The sequence below is a fragment of the Petromyzon marinus genome, chromosome 58 (genome assembly GCF_048934315.1).
Source record: "Petromyzon marinus isolate PM22_M1 ecotype Great Lakes invasive population chromosome 58, UKy_Petmar_22M1.pri1.0, whole genome shotgun sequence".
Classification (NCBI taxonomy): Eukaryota; Metazoa; Chordata; class Hyperoartia; order Petromyzontiformes; family Petromyzontidae; genus Petromyzon; species Petromyzon marinus.
In genome coordinates, this window is record NC_133724.1 from 4870058 (window position 1) to 4889201 (window position 19144).

At 51.6% G+C, this 19144-nt stretch overlaps 1 protein-coding gene across 1 annotated transcript in view; it reads right to left on the reverse strand.

The window, feature by feature from the left end:
- Positions 1-19144, reverse strand: part of LOC116955064 (myosin-10-like) — a 124402-nt gene that overhangs the window by 74040 nt on the left and 31218 nt on the right. Inside the window, exons 4-5 of the mRNA XM_032976017.2 lie at positions 7981-8137; positions 3645-3672 (exon numbers count right to left, since the gene is read on the reverse strand). Of these exons, the coding sequence (XP_032831908.2) occupies positions 3645-3672; positions 7981-8137 (185 nt within the window). The remainder of the gene's footprint in view (positions 1-3644; positions 3673-7980; positions 8138-19144) is intronic.

A 19144-nucleotide genomic window follows, 5' to 3' on the forward strand; every position in this document is an offset into this window, starting at 1 on the left:
ACATTGCCCATAGACTGCCATTACTAACATTGCCCATGGACTAACATTGCCCATAGACTGCCATTACTAACATTGCCGATGGACCAACATTGCCCATAGACTGCCATTACTAACATTGCCCTTGGACCAACATTGCCCATAGACTGCCATTACTAACATTGCCCATGGACTAACATTGCCCATAGACTGCCATTACTAACATTGCCCATGGACTAACATTACCCATAGACTGCCATTACTAACATTGCCCACAGACTAACATTGCCCATAGACTGCCATTACTAACATTGCCCATGGACTAACATTGCCCATAGACTGCCATTACTAACATTGCCCACAGACCAACATTGCCCATATACTGCCATTACTAACATTGCCCATGGACTAACATTGCCCATAGACTGCCATTAATAACATTGCCCATGGACTAACATTGCCCATAGACTGCCATTACTAACATTGCCCATGGACTAACATTGCCCATAGACTGCCATTACTAACATTGCCCATGGACCAACATTGCCCATCGGGGGCTAAGAGGTTGTCGAGTGAACATCAAGGGTAGAGCTGAATGGAAGGAAGACCGCCGTCGCCAACGTCTGTGAGTAAGGAACGTGGCTCACGTGGAGAGAAAGAGAGAAAGAGAGGGTAGAGAGACATTCGCTTTGCCCGGGAGATGAAAACGGTGGAGACGATAGCCACGTTGGTGGGGGTGCAGTGGGCCTACGCGGGCAGCCTGGTTTGCGTTAAACACCACGTGGCAAATCCCTTGACCCCTCCATAACCCCACCACCTCCAGCGACTCATCACGAGTGGGGGCACGAACATAACACTGACGAGTCACGGTTTACAAAAGACGCTCACCACATTAGGAATTTGCCGGAGATGCCGACACTCTCTCTCTCTCTCTCGACCATCTCCCCCGCCCTCCCCCCACTCGGCAGGCCGGATGTCGATGCCATCGCTCTCAGAGTCCGACCCAAAGACGAACCCGAATGCTCGTGGCGCTTAGAGCCTTGTACCGGTCAACACGCGTGTCGCGCGTGCTCGTGGCTTAATATGAGTGTTGCGTGTACATGTCGGAGAGAGTGTGTGTGTGTGGCCCGGGGGGGTGGTGGGTGGGCGGGTACTGTGTCATTCCATAGGGTTTACTCTGTATTCTTGTACACTACGGTACACACTACACTACGTAACACTACAGTACTATACACTACACAATACACTACACAATACACTACTATACACTACACAATACACTCACTACACTACTATACAGTGAGGGCAAAAGTATTTGATCCCCAGCAGATTTTGTACGTTTGCCCACTGACAAAGAAATGATCAGTCTATAATTTTAATGGTAGGTTTATTTGAACAGTGAAAGACAGAATAACAACAAAAAAATCCAGAAAAACGCATGTCAAAAATGTTATCAATTGATTTGCATTTTAATGAGGGAAATAAGTATTTGACCCCCTCTCGATCAGAAAGATTTCTGGCTCCCAGGTGTCTTTTATACAGGTAACGAGCTGAGATTAGGAGCACACTCTTAAAGTGAATGCTGCTAATCTCAGCTTGTTACCTGTATAAAGACACCTGTCCACAGAAGCAATCAATCAATCAGATTCCAAACTCTCCACCATGGCCAAGACCAAAGAGCTCTCCAAGGATGTCAGGGACAAGATTGTAGACCTACACAAGGCTGGAATGGGCTACAAGACCGTTGCCAAGCAGCTTGGTGAGAAGGTGACAACAGTTGGTGCGATTATTCGCAAATGGAAGAAACACAAAAGAACTGTCAATCTCCCTCGGCCTGGGGCTCCATGCAAGATCTCACCTCGTGGAGTTGCAATGATCATGAGAACGGTGAAGAATCAGCCCAGAACTACACGGGAGGATATTGTCAATGATCGCAAGGCAGCTGGGACCCTAGTCACCAAGAAAACAATTGGTAACACACTATGCCGTGAAGGACTGAAATCCTGCAGCGCCCGCAAGGTCCCCCTGCTCAAGAAAGCACACATACATGCCCGTCTGAAGTTTGCCCATGAACATCTGAATGATTCAGAGGACAACTGGGTGAAAGTGTTGTGGTCAGATGTGACCAAAATGGAGCTCTTTGGCATCAACTCAACTCGCCGTGTTTGGAAGAGGAGGAATGCTGCCTATGACCCCAAGAACACCATCCCCACCGTCAAACATGGAGGTGGAAACATTATGCTTTGGGGGTGTTTTTCTGCTAAGGGGACAGGACAACTTCACCACATCAAAGGGACGATGGACGGGGCCATGTACCGTCAAATCTTGGGTGAGAACCTCCTTCCCTCAGCCAGGGCATTGAAAATGGGTCGTGGATGGGTATTCCAGCATGACAATGGCCCAAAACACACGGCCAAGCCAACAAAGGAGTGGCTCATGAAGAAGCACATTAAGGTCCTGGAGTGGCCTAGCCAGTCTCCAGACCTTAATCCCATAGAAAATCTGTGTAGGGAGCTGAAGGTTCGAGTTGCCAAACGTCAGCCTCGAAACCTTAATGACTTGGAGAAGATCTGCAAAGAGTGGGACAAAATCCCTCCTGAGATGTGTGCAAACCTGGTGGCCAACTACAAGAAACGTCTGATCTCTGTGATTGCCAACAAGGGTTTTGCCACCAAGTACTAAGTCATGTTTTGCAGAGGAGTCAAATGCTTATTTCCCTCATTAAAATGCAAATCAATTTATAACATTTTTGACATGCGTTTTTCTGGATTTTTGTTGTTGTTATTCTGTCTCTCACTGTTCAAATAAACCTACCAGTAAATTATAGACTGATCATTTCTTTGTCAGTAGGCAAACGTACAAAATCAGCAGGGGATCAAATACTTTTTTCCCTCACTCTACACTACTAAACACTACACTACTAAACACTACACTCCACGACTATACCATACCGTGTCAACCCATACAGTTTACCCCGTATTATTGTACACTACACTGTACACTACACTACTATATACTACACTATACACTACACTAGACTATACACTACACTATACACTACACTACTATACACTATACTACTATACACTACACTATACACTACTATACCATACCGTGTCAACCCATACGGTTTACCCCTATTCTTGCATAGGGAAATTGAGTTTGCAGGTCCATAACGCGTACAGACGTTTCAATACGGGCACAAACAATAACACATTTGCTGTCTATTTCATTATTGTTTCCCTTCTTGTGATGTGACTTTGTAGGATGAACGTTGAAATGTATAAGGGGCACGGGTTGATCAATCAGGTCTGAATTGGTCTGTAATAAGGTAGGGCACTTATAAGGGGTTGACAGATATTCGGTTAGCAAACTGCGCTACGAACCTGGCGACCGGAGTTCGATTTCCGCTCACGGCCAAGACCAGCATAGCGATTATCTGTACCGGTCCTGGACCTCCCCTAGGTCGACTCAGCCTCAAATGAGTATCTGGTGCGGTGTGTAAACATCGCCACTCGGGAAGACAAAGGCGGCCGTGCGTGATGCTGGTCACCCACCCCCTGGTGTGCCGTGCCGGCCTTCATAGGTGCTACTCGCTAACAGCACTTGCCCCAACAGTCTGTTACAGGCTACACAGGGGGATCTTTGTCTTTGTGCATACTACTCACGTGCAAAGAATGGACTGATCTTCACGATCTACAACACAAACAAAAACACAAGCGAGACGTTAGTAAATTGCTGTAATTAGAACTTGATAACAATTACACCTATTTACCCAGAGCCTCACCAAGTCTCATAATAAGGATGGCTGTGGGGATGAAAATGATCGAGCGTCAAGATGACTGCGACTCCTCTACCCACCGATAGCAACACCACCATAACCACCATCATCATCATCATCACCACCACCATCATCATCACCATCATCATCACCATAACCACCACCATCATCATCACCATCATCATCACCATAACCACCACCATCATCATCACCATCACCACCACCATCATCACCACCACCATCATCATCATGACCATCAACATCACCACCATCATCACCACCATTATCATCATCACTACCACCATCATCATCACCACCACCACCATCATCATCATCACCATAACCACCATCATCATCATCACCACCATCATCACCATAACCACCATCATCATCATCACCACCACCATCATCACCATAACCACCACCATCATCACCATAACCACCACCATCATCATCATCACCACCATCATCACCACCACTACCATCATCATCATGACCATCAACATCACCACCATCATCACCACCATCATCATGGCCACCAGGACCACCGTCACTAACATCATCAACAACCGCCATTCGCCACTAAGTGGCGGTGACGTCACCACGACGCCTGTGCCAGGCTACGTGCACCTTGAGGCCACGTGAAGTGTCGAACGCCCACTGGCAGGAGGTCACGGGGCAGACCCAGCAGGTGCCACGGGTCGACTGACTGAGAACACTGGCTGATGCGCCACCTGTGCCCCCTACTAACATCATCACCACCACCACCACAACCATCACCACCACCAAAAGCATCATCACCATCATTTACACCACCACCACCACCATCATAATCACCACCACCATCATTACCATCATCATCACCACTACCACCATCATCATCACCACCAACAACATCATCATCATCACAAATACCACCATCACCAGTTCCACCACCATCACCACCACCACCACCACCAGTATCACCACCACCACCACAATCACCACCACCACCACCACAATCATCACCACCATCGCCCCACCACAGCACCGCGTGGATCCGCAGCGCGAACTCCACCGCGTGATTTTTATTTGATTTTATTTACCGTTGTGTGTTCTGTTTTTTTTTATTCTTCTCATCGTTTTTAATTTTTGTTGTTTGAACACATTTAAAAAAAAATATACATTCCTTGCAAAATGGACCAGAGACCCTCGCGAATGCGGCCGTCACGAATCGCCGTAATTACTTTTTTACTCCGAGCAGTGCCGGATGAAGCTAGTGCAGGACCTGTAGCACATTATGTTATAAAGGCGCTCTAATTAATAAAAAAAATGTAAATATTAAAACACGCGAATTTTTAGTTACGTAGTAAAGTAATTGTATTTTTTTCATTTGCTACACATCCAAATAATACGACAAATCGCCTAACCTTAAACACCCCGGTCGTGCGTAAAAGCTGAAGGGTGGTATAGTACTATAGTAATAGAGCAAGTTGCAGAATCACTGCACCGGGAGTTGATAGCTTGAAAGCGTTTAGCGCGGGGCCCTTGAAACTACGGGACCAGCAGCATTTGAACAGTGGGCGGAGCTACTTGACCAGTGGGCGGGGCTACTCGAGCAGTGGGAGAGGAGCTACCTGGGCAGTGGGCGGAGCATATGTAGAACCAAAAAAATGTGAGTGGTTGATGACAGGAGGAGAGGGAGGGGATTGGCTGCCACCTCTACCACGCTTCTGACCTTCGCACCTGATTGGCTGACATTGTGACGACGTCGCATATATCCCCGCCCCCCCCCCTCCCCCCCGTGTCTATTTAAGACCGAAACAGCAGGAGGATTTCTCCACAACTCTGCAGCTGTCGCCTGATGCTGCTGGTGGTTAATTCTTGATTTGAAGCTGCAGGAATTCGTACTCTTTGGTTCTTTCGGTAAAGTCACGTAGGTAGAAATAAAATGTTACAGAAATAAAATGTTACATTTTTTTCCACCTGAGGACGACCGCTTGTGTTGAGATCGAAACTTAGTGATCTATTATTATTATTATTTCTTCTACCTACGTGACTTTACCGAAAGAACCATAGAGTGTGGTTGTTTTGATTTAAAGCTTTCGTGACTGCACGGATTCATATTCTTGGTTCTTTCGGTAAAGTCACGTAGAAGGGAAACAATACAATAATAAAAATATAAAACAATACAATTCTCACGACGTTTCGACTGCAACACAAGCAGCAATCATCATCAGGTGTGAAAACCACAGCAAGAATTTTTTTGAAAAAAGTGGCGGTTATTTAACGTTAGCACCACGGAGAGCGATTTGACATTTTGTTCAGATGGACGAGTCCATCTATGTTCGGAAAAGAGGAGGGGGGGAGACTAACTGTCAAATCGCTATCCGTGGTGCTAACGTTAAAAAAACGCCACTTTTTTCAAATTTTCTTGCTGTGGTTTTCACACCTGATGATGATTGCTGCTTGTGTTGCAGTTGAAACGTCGTGAGAATTGTTTTTGTTTTATATTTTTATTCTTTTATTGTTTCCCTTCTACGTGGTGACTTTACCGAAAGAAACAATATTATAGTGTGGTTGTTGTTATTGTAATTGCCGGTGAAACGTAACGGCACTCGAATTGTAAAACGTTGCAGTGGGGTTTGACTCTCCAACACACAACCGGTTAGTGCCAAGCTGGTAACGAATTGGCCGCGTTTTTGCGTTGGCGACAAACCCCTTAACCGATTGCGGCGGGCATAGCGACGCATCGTCACGCGGTGTAAACCCGGACCGAAAAAGAAATAACACAACAAATCTCTTGTGGAAAACAAACAAACAGACAAAGAAACACGTTGAATTGGAACTGAAACGGCGGAAGAGGACGTTCGGAGGTCGTTATAATACTCATTAATACAAGTAGTTAGTTCCACCGAATTAGGTGGCTGTGTGGTCGCGGATTTGACGACACATTTTTATATTTACGTGATTCATCCTCCCCCGCCGCCCCCCCCCCAAATAAAACCAAACACCCCCCCCCCCCTCTCACGGATAAAGAGCGTTGCGTGGTTGTACGGACGTGACACGAGGGGGTGTAGCAGGTCAAGAAGGTCAGCGATGGGAGCCACGCGTCACCCGCTCGTTGTGTTATAGGTGGTGGCGGTGAGTGTGGTGGGGGGGGGAGTGTGAGTGTGGTGGGGGCGGTGAGTGTGGTGGGGGGGGGGAGTGTGAGTGTGGTGGGGGCGGTGAGTGTGGTGGGGGGGTGAGTGTGGTGGGGGGGGTGAGTGTGGTGGGGCGGTAAGTGTGGTGGGGGGGGGGGGTGAGTGTGGTGGGGTGAGTGTGGTGGGGGGGTGAGTGTGGTGGTGGGGGGTGAGTGTGGTGGGGGGGTGAGTGTGGTGGGGGGTGAGTGTGTTGGGGGGGTGAGTGTGGTGGGGGGTGAGTGTGTTGGGGGGGTGAGTGTGGTGGGGGGGTGAGTGTGGTGGCGGGGTGAGTGTGGTGGGGGGTGAGTGTGTTGGGGGGGTGAGTGTGGTGGGGGGTGAGTGTGTTGGGGGGGTGAGTGTGGTGGGGGGTGAGTGTGGTGGGGGGGTGAGTGTGGTGGGGGGTGAGTGTGGTGGGGGGTGAGTGTGTTGGGGGGGTGAGTGTGGTGGGGGGGTGAGTGTGGTGGGGGGTGAGTGTGGTGGGGGGGTGAGTGCGGTGGGGGGGGTGATTGTGGTGGGGGTGTGAGTGTGGTGGGGGTGAGTGTGGTGGTGGGGTGAGTGTGGTGGGGGGGGGGGGGTGAGTGTGGGGGGGTGAGTGTGGTGGTGGGGGGTGAGTGTGGTGGGGGGGTGAGTGTGGTGGGGGGGTGAGTGTGGTGGGGGGGGTGAGTGTGGGGGGGTGAGTGTGGTGGTGGGGTGAGTGTGGTGGGGGGGGGTGAGTGTGGGGGGGTGAGTGTGGTGGTGGGGGGTGAATGTGGTGGGGGGGTGAGTGTGGTGGTGGGGGGTGAGTGTGGTGGGGGGGTGAGTGTGTTGGGGGGTGAGTGTGGTGGGGGGGGAGAATGTGGTGGGGGGGTGAATGTGGTGGGGGGGTGAATGTTGTGGGGGGGTGAATCTGGTGGGGGGGTGAGTGTGGTGGGGGGGGTGAATGTGGTGGGGGGGGATGAGTGTGGTGGTGGTGGGTGAGTGTGGTGGGGGGTGAGTGTGGTGGTGGTGGGTGAGTGTGGGGGGGTGAGTGTGGTGGTGGGGGTGAGTGTGGTGGTGGTGGGGGTGGGGGGTAGCCCGCGTCACCCTGCAGCATGCTGTGGTAGGCGGAGTCGGTGATGGCGTAGATGTGTGGTGGCATCTCGTGTCGCTTCCTGCCCCTGTACATCTCCACGATCTTCTCCGAGTAGATGGGCAAGAACTTGTACGGGTTCACCACCACGCAGAAGAGGCCCGAGTACGTCTACGGAGCGGCCACCATGTCGTCATCATCAGCAACATCGTCATCAACATCGTGATCAGCAACATCGTCATTAGCAACGTCGTCGTCATCAACATCGTCATCATTAACATCGTCATCATCAACAACATCATCAGAAGCAGCAACATCGTCATCATCAACATCGTCATCATCAACAACATCATCAGCAGCAGCAGCAGCAACATCGTCATCATCAACATCGTCATCATCAACATCGTCATCATCAACAACATCATCAGCAGCAGCAACATCGTCATCATCAACAACATCAGCAGCAGCAACATCGTCATCATCAACATCGTTGTCATCATCAACATCGTCATCATCAACAACGTCATCATCATCAACGTCATCATCATCAACATCGTCATCATCAACATCGTCATCATCAACATCGTCATCAGCAACATCATTATCAGCAACATCATCGTCATCATCAACATCGTCATTAGCAACAACACCATCATCAACAACGTCATTAGCAACAACGTCGTCATCATCAACATCGTCATCAGCAACATCGTAATCAGAAACATCATCGTCGTCATCATTATCATCATCGTCGTCATCAGCAACATCGTCATCATCAGAAACATCGCCATGAGCAACATCGTCATTGTCGTCATCATCATCAGCAGCAACATTGCAATCAGAAACGTCATCATCAACATCATCATCAGCAACAACGTCGTCGTCATCAGCAGCAGCAGCATAACCATCAGGGCCGAATACCGAATAAATGAAACTGAAAATGAGTTGAAGTCGTCTTGTCCGCTGACCCGCACAATATTTCGACACCCGACACACAACATCCATCATTCACTCCGCGATGGCTTTGGCTGCAGTCACGCGCCACCAATACTCCAGTTCAACAGTGACCCGAAAAGTCCGACACCCTGATCATCATCATTTTCTGCATCATTATTAGCATCATCATTAGCAGCAGGATGTACAGCAGCCCAAAGTCTATTGCATCGTATTATTAGTCCGCAAGTCTACCCGTGAAGGGATCGCCGAGTCTCACAGCTCGTTTTCAGGAGGGTCCTGCAAAGTCGTTGGCACCAGAGTGATTGGGGGGCCGTGGTGGCTAGGAGATGTTAACTACCTCGCCTGGTATACAGGAGGTCGTGGGATCGATCCCGACCCTGACGACGCCTGCTGCTGTATACTTGGAGTTAGCGTGTGTCTCTCTCTCATCATCATCATCATCACGGTGGCTAGATGTTCACTACCTCGCATGGTACGCAGGAGGTCGTGGGTTCGATCCCGACCCTGACGACGCCTGCTGTATATTCGGAGTTAGCGGTCTCTCTCTCATCATCATCATCACGGTGGCTAGATGTTAACTACCTCGCCTGGTACGCAGGAGGTCGGGGGTTCGATCCCGACCCTGACGACGCCTGCTTTATTTTTGGGAGTTTGCGTCTCTCTCTCTCTCATCATCATCATCATCACGGTGGCTAGGAGATGTTAACGACCTCGCCTGGTACGCAGGAGGTCGTGGGTTCGATCCCGACCCTGACGACGCCTGCTGCTGCTGCTGTATATTCAGAGTTAGCGGTCTCTCTCTCTCTCTCTCTCCCTGTGGTCGCGTGGATTCTTCTCGAAGTCCTCCGATTGTCCCCCCCCCCCCACGCCCCTTCACAATTAGAATCGATGTCACGCTTTGAGAGTTTAATGACCGACAGGATGAGACGGCGTGCACGAGGGGTCCTAGAAGCGAGGTTCACCCCGCAGGGGGTCGCCGGGATCACTCGCGCGCCATCGGGCAAGGAGCGTGGGAATCCGGGAGAGCCTCGGAGTTCGAGCAGCCGCCACTGCTCCTCGGGATCGAGAGGCCACGTGGTAAGGGATCGAGAGGACACGTGGTAAGGGATCGAGAGGCCACGCGGTAAGGGATCGAGAGGACACGTGGTAAGGGATCGAGAGGACACGTGGTAAGGGATCGAGATGCCACGTGGTAAGGGATCGAGATGACACGTGGTAAGGGATCGAGAGGACACGTGGTAAGGGATCGAGATGACACCCGGTAAGGGATCGAGAGGACACGTGGTAAGGGATCGAGAGGACACGTGGTAAGGGATCGAGATGACACGTGGTAAGGGATCGAGATGACACGTGGTAAGGGATCGAGATGACACCCGGTAAGGGATCGAGAGGACACGTGGTATGGGATAGAGATGACACGTGGTAAGGGATCGAGATGACACCCGGTAAGGGATCGAGATGACACGTGGTAAGGGATCGAGATGACACGTGGTAAGGGATCGAGATGACACGTGGTAAGGGATCGAGATGACACGTGGTAAGGGATCGAGATGACACGTGGTAAGGGATCGAGATGACACGTGGTAAGGGATCGAGATGACACGTGATAAGGGAACGAGAGGACACGTGGTAAGGGATCGAGATGACACCCGGTAAGGGATCGAGATGACACCCGGTAAGGGATCGAGAGGACACGTGGTAAGGGATCGAGAGGACACGTGGTAAGGGATCGAGAGGACACGTGGTAAGGGATCGAGAGGACACGTGGTAAGGAATCGAGATGACACCCGGTAAGGGATCGAGATGACACGTGGTAAGGGATCGAGAGGACACGTGGTAAGGGATCGAGATGACACGTGGTAAGGGAACGAGATGACACGTGGTAAGGGATCGAGATGACACCCGGTAAGGGATCGAGATGACACGTGGTAAGGGATCGAGATGACACGTGGTAAGGGATCGAGATGACACCCGGTAAGGGATCGAGATGACACGTGGTAAGGGATCGAGATGACACGTGGTAAGGGATCGAGATGACACCCGGTAAGGGATCGAGATGACACGTGGTAAGGGATCGAGATGACACGTGGTAAGGAATCGAGAGGACACGTGGTAAGGGGTCGAGATGACACCCGGTAAGGGATCGAGATGACACCCGGTAAGGGATCTAGAGGACACGTGGTAAGGGATCGAGATGACACCCGGTAAGGGATCGAGATGACACGTGGTAAGGGATCGAGATGACACGTGGTAAGGGATCGAGATGACACGTGGTAAGGGATCGAGATGACACGTGGTAAGGGATCGAGATGACACGTGGTAAGGGATCGAGATGACACGTGGTAAGGGATCGAGAGGACACCTGGTAAGGGATCGAGATGACACGTGGTAAGGGATCGAGAGGACACGTGGTAAGGGATCGAGAGGACACGCGGTAAGGAATCGAGATGACACGTGGTAAGGGATCTGAGAGGACACGTGGTAAGGGATCGAGATGACACGTGGTAAGGGATCGAGATGACACGTGGTAAGGAATCGAGATGACACGTGGTAATGGATCGAGATGACACGTGGTAAGGGATCGAGATGACACGTGGTAAGGGAACGAGATGACACCCGGTAAGGGATCGAGATGACACGTGGTAAGGAATCGAGATGACACGTGGTAAGGGATCGAGAGGACACGTGGTAAGGGATCGAGATGACACGTGGTAAGGGAACGAGATGACACCCGGTAAGGGATCGAGATGACACGTGGTAAGGAATCGAGATGACACCCGGTAAGGGGTCAAGAGGACACCCGGTAAGGGATCGAGATGACACGTGGTAAGGGATCGAGATGACACGTGGTAAGGGATCGAGATGACACGTGGTAAGGGATCGAGAGGACACCCGGCAAAGGATCGAGATGACACGTGGTAAGGGATCGAGATGACACGTGGTAAGGGATCGAGATGACACGTGGTAAGGGATCGAGAGGACACCCGGCAAAGGATCGAGATGACACGTGGTAAGGGATGGAGATGACACCCGGTAAGGGATCGAGATGACACGTGGTAAGGGATCGAGATGACACGTGGTAAGGGATCGAGATGACACGTGGTAAGGGATTGAGATGACACGTGGTAAGGGATGGAGATGACACGTGGTAAGGGATCGAGATGACACGTGGTAAGGGATCGAGATGACGAGTAGTAAGGGATCGAGATGACACGTGGTAAGGGATCGAGATGACACGTGGTAAGGGATCGAGAGGACACGTGGTAAGGGATCGAGAGGACACGTGGTAAGGGATCGAGATGACACGTGGTAAGGGATCGAGATGACACGTGGTAAGGGATCGAGATGACACCCGGTAAGGGATCGAGAGGACACGTGGTATGGGATAGAGATGACACGTGGTAAGGGATCGAGATGACACCCGGTAAGGGATCGAGATGACACGTGGTAAGGGATCGAGATGACACGTGGTAAGGGATCGAGATGACGAGTAGTAAGGGATCGAGATGACACGTGGTAAGGGATCGAGATGACACGTGGTAAGGGATCGAGAGGACACGTGGTAAGGGATCGAGAGGACACGTGGTAAGGGATCGAGATGACACGTGGTAAGGGATCGAGATGACACGTGGTAAGGGATCGAGATGACACCCGGTAAGGGATCGAGAGGACACGTGGTATGGGATAGAGATGACACGTGGTAAGGGATCGAGATGACACCCTGTAAGGGATCGAGATGACACGTGGTAAGGGATCGAGATGACACGTGGTAAGGGATCGAGATGACACGTGGTAAGGGATCGAGATGACACGTGGTAAGGGATCGAGATGACACGTGGTAAGGGATCGAGATGACACGTGGTAAGGGATCGAGATGACACCCGGTAAGGGATCGAGATGACACGTGGTAAGGGATCGAGATGACACGTGGTAAGGGATCGAGATGACACCCGGTAAGGGATCGAGATGACACGTGGTAAGGGATCGAGATGACACGTGGTAAGGAATCGAGAGGACACGTGGTAAGGGGTCGAGATGACACCCGGTAAGGGATCGAGATGACACCCGGTAAGGGATCTAGAGGACACGTGGTAAGGGATCGAGATGACACCCGGTAAGGGATCGAGATGACACGTGGTAAGGGATCGAGATGACACGTGGTAAGGGATCGAGATGACACGTGGTAAGGGATCGAGATGACACGTGGTAAGGGATCGAGATGACACGTGGTAAGGGATCGAGATGACACGTGGTAAGGGATCGAGAGGACACGTGGTAAGGGATCGAGATGACACGTGGTAAGGGATCGAGAGGACACGTGGTAAGGGATCGAGAGGACACGCGGTAAGGAATCGAGATGACACGTGGTAAGGGATCTGAGAGGACACGTGGTAAGGGATCGAGATGACACGTGGTAAGGGATCGAGATGACACGTGGTAAGGAATCGAGATGACACGTGGTAAGGGATCGAGATGACACGTGGTAAGGGATCGAGATGACACGTGGTAAGGGAACGAGATGACACCCGGTAAGGGATCGAGATGACACGTGGTAAGGAATCGAGATGACACGTGGTAAGGGATCGAGAGGACACGTGGTAAGGGATCGAGATGACACGTGGTAAGGGAACGAGATGACACCCGGTAAGGGATCGAGATGACACGTGGTAAGGAATCGAGATGACACCCGGTAAGGGGTCAAGAGGACACCCGGTAAGGGATCGAGATGACACGTGGTAAGGGATCGAGATGACACGTGGTAAGGGATCGAGATGACACGTGGTAAGGGATCGAGAGGACACCCGGCAAAGGATCGAGATGACACGTGGTAAGGGATCGAGATGACACGTGGTAAGGGATCGAGATGACACGTGGTAAGGGATCGAGAGGACACCCGGCAAAGGATCGAGATGACACGTGGTAAGGGATGGAGATGACACCCGGTAAGGGATCGAGATGACACGTGGTAAGGGATCGAGATGACACGTGGTAAGGGATCGAGATGACACGTGGTAAGGGATTAAGATGACACGTGGTAAGGGATGGAGATGACACGTGGTAAGGGATCGAGATGACACGTGGTAAGGGATCGAGATGACGAGTAGTAAGGGATCGAGATGACACGTGGTAAGGGATCGAGATGACACGTGGTAAGGGATCGAGAGGACACGTGGTAAGGGATCGAGAGGACACGTGGTAAGGGATCGAGATGACACGTGGTAAGGGATCGAGATGACACGTGGTAAGGGATCGAGATGACACCCGGTAAGGGATCGAGAGGACACGTGGTATGGGATAGAGATGACACGTGGTAAGGGATCGAGATGACACCCGGTAAGGGATCGAGATGACACGTGGTAAGGGATCGAGATGACACGTGGTAAGGGATCGAGATGACGAGTAGTAAGGGATCGAGATGACACGTGGTAAGGGATCGAGATGACACGTGGTAAGGGATCGAGAGGACACGTGGTAAGGGATCGAGAGGACACGTGGTAAGGGATCGAGATGACACGTGGTAAGGGATCGAGATGACACGTGGTAAGGGATCGAGATGACACCCGGTAAGGGATCGAGAGGACACGTGGTATGGGATAGAGATGACACGTGGTAAGGGATCGAGATGACACCCGGTAAGGGATCGAGATGACACGTGGTAAGGGATCGAGATGACACGTGGTAAGGGATCGAGATGACACGTGGTAAGGGATCGAGATGACACGTGGTAAGGGATCGAGATGACACGTGGTAAGGGATCGAGATGACACGTGGTAAGGGATCGAGATGACACCCGGTAAGGGATCGAGATGACACGTGGTAAGGGATCGAGATGACACGTGGTAAGGGATCGAGATGACACCCGGTAAGGGATCGAGATGACACGTGGTAAGGGATCGAGATGACACGTGGTAAGGAATCGAGAGGACACGTGGTAAGGGGTCGAGATGACACCCGGTAAGGGATCGAGATGACACCCGGTAAGGGATCTAGAGGACACGTGGTAAGGGATCGAGATGACACCCGGTAAGGGATCGAGATGACACGTGGTAAGGGATCGAGATGACACGTGGTAAGGGATCGAGATGACACGTGGTAAGGGATCGAGATGACACGTGGTAAGGGATCGAGATGACACGTGGTAAGGGATCGAGATGACACGTGGTAAGGGATCGAGAGGACACGTGGTAAGGGATCGAGATGACACGTGGTAAGGGATCGAGAGGACACGTGGTAAGGGATCGAGAGGACACGCGGTAAGGAATCGAGATGACACGTGGTAAGGGATCTGAGAGGACACGTGGTAAGGGATCGAGATGACACGTGGTAAGGGATCGAGATGACACGTGGTAAGGAATCGAGATGACACGTGGTAAGGGATCGAGATGACACGTGGTAAGGGATCGAGATGACACGTGGTAAGGGAACGAGATGACACCCGGTAAGGGATCGAGATGACACGTGGTAAGGAATCGAGATGACACGTGGTAAGGGATCGATAGGACACGTGGTAAGGGATCGAGATGACACGTGGTAAGGGAACGAGATGACACCCGGTAAGGGATCGAGATGACACGTGGTAAGGAATCGAGATGACACCCGGTAAGGGGTCAAGAGGACACCCGGTAAGGGATCGAGATGACACGTGGTAAGGGATCGAGATGACACGTGGTAAGGGATCGAGATGACACGTGGTAAGGGATCGAGAGGACACCCGGCAAAGGATCGAGATGACACGTGGTAAGGGATCGAGATGACACGTGGTAAGGGATCGAGATGACACGTGGTAAGGGATCGAGAGGACACCCGGCAAAGGATCGAGATGACACGTGGTAAGGGATGGAGATGACACCCGGTAAGGGATCGAGATGACACGTGGTAAGGGATCGAGATGACACGTGGTAAGGGATCGAGATGACACGTGGTAAGGGATTGAGATGACACGTGGTAAGGGATGGAGATGACACGTGGTAAGGGATCGAGATGACACGTGGTAAGGGATCGAGATGACGAGTAGTAAGGGATCGAGATGACACGTGGTAAGGGATCGAGATGACACGTGGTAAGGGATCGAGAGGACACGTGGTAAGGGATCGAGAGGACACGTGGTAAGGGATCGAGATGACACGTGGTAAGGGATCGAGATGACACGTGGTAAGGGATCGAGATGACACCCGGTAAGGGATCGAGAGGACACGTGGTATGGGATAGAGATGACACGTGGTAAGGGATCGAGATGACACCCGGTAAGGGATCGAGATGACACGTGGTAAGGGATCGAGATGACACGTGGTAAGGGATCGAGATGACGAGTAGTAAGGGATCGAGATGACACGTGGTAAGGGATCGAGATGACACGTGGTAAGGGATCGAGAGGACACGTGGTAAGGGATCGAGAGGACACGTGGTAAGGGATCGAGATGACACGTGGTAAGGGATCGAGATGACACGTGGTAAGGGATCGAGATGACACCCGGTAAGGGATCGAGAGGACACGTGGTATGGGATAGAGATGACACGTGGTAAGGGATCGAGATGACACCCGGTAAGGGATCGAGATGACACGTGGTAAGGGATCGAGATGACACGTGGTAAGGGATCGAGATGACACGTGGTAAGGGATCGAGATGACACGTGGTAAGGGATCGAGATGACACGTGGTAAGGGATCGAGATGACACGTGGTAAGGGATCGAGATGACACGTGATAAGGGAACGAGAGGACACGTGGTAAGGGATCGAGATGACACCCGGTAAGGGATCGAGATGACACCCGGTAAGGGATCGAGAGGACACGTGGTAAGGGATCGAGAGGACACGTGGTAAGGGATCGAGAGGACACGTGGTAAGGGATCGAGAGGACACGTGGTAAGGAATCGAGATGACACCCGGTAAGGGATCGAGATGACACGTGGTAAGGGATCGAGAGGACACGTGGTAAGGGATCGAGATGACACGTGGTAAGGGAACGAGATGACACGTGGTAAGGGATCGAGATGACACCCGGTAAGGGATCGAGATGACACGTGGTAAGGGATCGAGATGACACGTGGTAAGGGATCGAGATGACACCCGGTAAGGGATCGAGATGACACGTGGTAAGGGATCGAGATGACACGTGGTAAGGGATCGAGATGACACCCGGTAAGGGATCGAGATGACACGTGGTAAGGGATCGAGATGACACGTGGTAAGGAATCGAGAGGACACGTGGTAAGGGGTCGAGATGACACCCGGTAAGGGATCGAGATGACACCCGGTAAGGGATCGGGAGGACACGTGGTAAGGGATCGAGATGACACCCGGTAAGGGATCGAGATGACACGTGGTAAGGGATCGAGATGACACGTGGTAAGGGATCGAGATGACACGTGGTAAGGGATCGAGATGACACGTGGTAAGGGATCGAGATGACACGTGGTAAGGGATCGAGATGACACGTGGTAAGGGATCGAGAGGACACGTGGTAAGGGATCGAGATGACACGTGGTAAGGGATCGAGAGGACACGTGGTAAGGGATCGAGAGGACACGCGGTAAGGAATCGAGATGACACGTGGTAAGGGATCTGAGAGGACACGTGGTAAGGGATCGAGATGACACGTGGTAAGGGATCGAGATGACACGTGGTAAGGAATCGAGATGACACGTGGTAAGGGATCGAGATGACACGTGGTAAGGGATCGAGATGACACGTGGTAAGGGAACGAGATGACACCCGGTAAGGGATCGAGATGACACGTGGTAAGGAATCGAGATGACACGTGGTAAGGGATCGAGAGGACACGTGGTAAGGGATCGAGATGACACGTGGTAAGGGAACGAGATGACACCCGGTAAGGGATCGAGATGACACGTGGTAAGGAATCGAGATGACACCCGGTAAGGGGTCAAGAGGACACCCGGTAAGGGATCGAGATGACACGTGGTAAGGGATCGAGATGACACGTGGTAAGGGATCGAGATGACACGTGGTAAGGGATCGAGAGGACACCCGGCAAAGGATCGAGATGACACGTGGTAAGGGATCGAGATGACACGTGGTAAGGGATCGAGATGACACGTGGTAAGGGATCGAGAGGACACCCGGCAAAGGATCGAGATGACACGTGGTAAGGGATGGAGATGACACCCGGTAAGGGATCGAGATGACACGTGGTAAGGGATCGAGATGACACGTGGTAAGGGATCGAGATGACACGTGGTAAGGGATTGAGATGACACGTGGTAAGGGATGGAGATGACACGTGGTAAGGGATCGAGATGACACGTGGTAAGGGATCGAGATGACGAGTAGTAAGGGATCGAGATGACACGTGGTAAGGGATCGAGATGACACGTGGTAAGGGATCGAGAGGACACGTGGTAAGGGATCGAGAGGACACGTGGTAAGGGATCGAGATGACACGTGGTAAGGGATCGAGATGACACGTGGTAAGGGATCGAGATGACACCCGGTAAGGGATCGAGAGGACACGTGGTATGGGATAGAGATGACACGTGGTAAGGGATCGAGATGACACCCGGTAAGGGATCGAGATGACACGTGGTAAGGGATCGAGATGACACGTGGTAAGGGATCGAGATGACACGTGGTAAGGGATCGAGATGACACGTGGTAAGGGATCGAGATGACACGTGGTAAGGGATCGAGATGACACGTGGTAAGGGATCGAGATGACACGTGATAAGGGAACGAGAGGACACGTGGTAAGGGATCGAGATGACACCCGGTAAGGGATCGAGATGACACCCGGTAAGGGATCGAGAGGACACGTGGTAAGGGATCGAGAGGACACGTGGTAAGGGATCGAGAGGACACGTGGTAAGGGATCGAGAGGACACGTGGTAAGGAATCGAGATGACACCCGGTAAGGGATCGAGATGACACGTGGTAAGGGATCGAGAGGACACGTGGTAAGGGATCGAGATGACACGTGGTAAGGGAACGAGATGACACGTGGTAAGGGATCGAGATGACACCCGGTAAGGGATCGAGATGACACGTGGTAAGGGATCGAGATGACACGTGGTAAGGGATCGAGATGACACCCGGTAAGGGATCGAGATGACACGTGGTAAGGGATCGAGATGACACGTGGTAAGGGATCGAGATGACACCCGGTAAGGGATCGAGATGACACGTGGTAAGGGATCGAAATGACACGTGGTAAGGAATCGAGAGGACACGTGGTAAGGGGTCGAGATGACACCCGGTAAGGGAT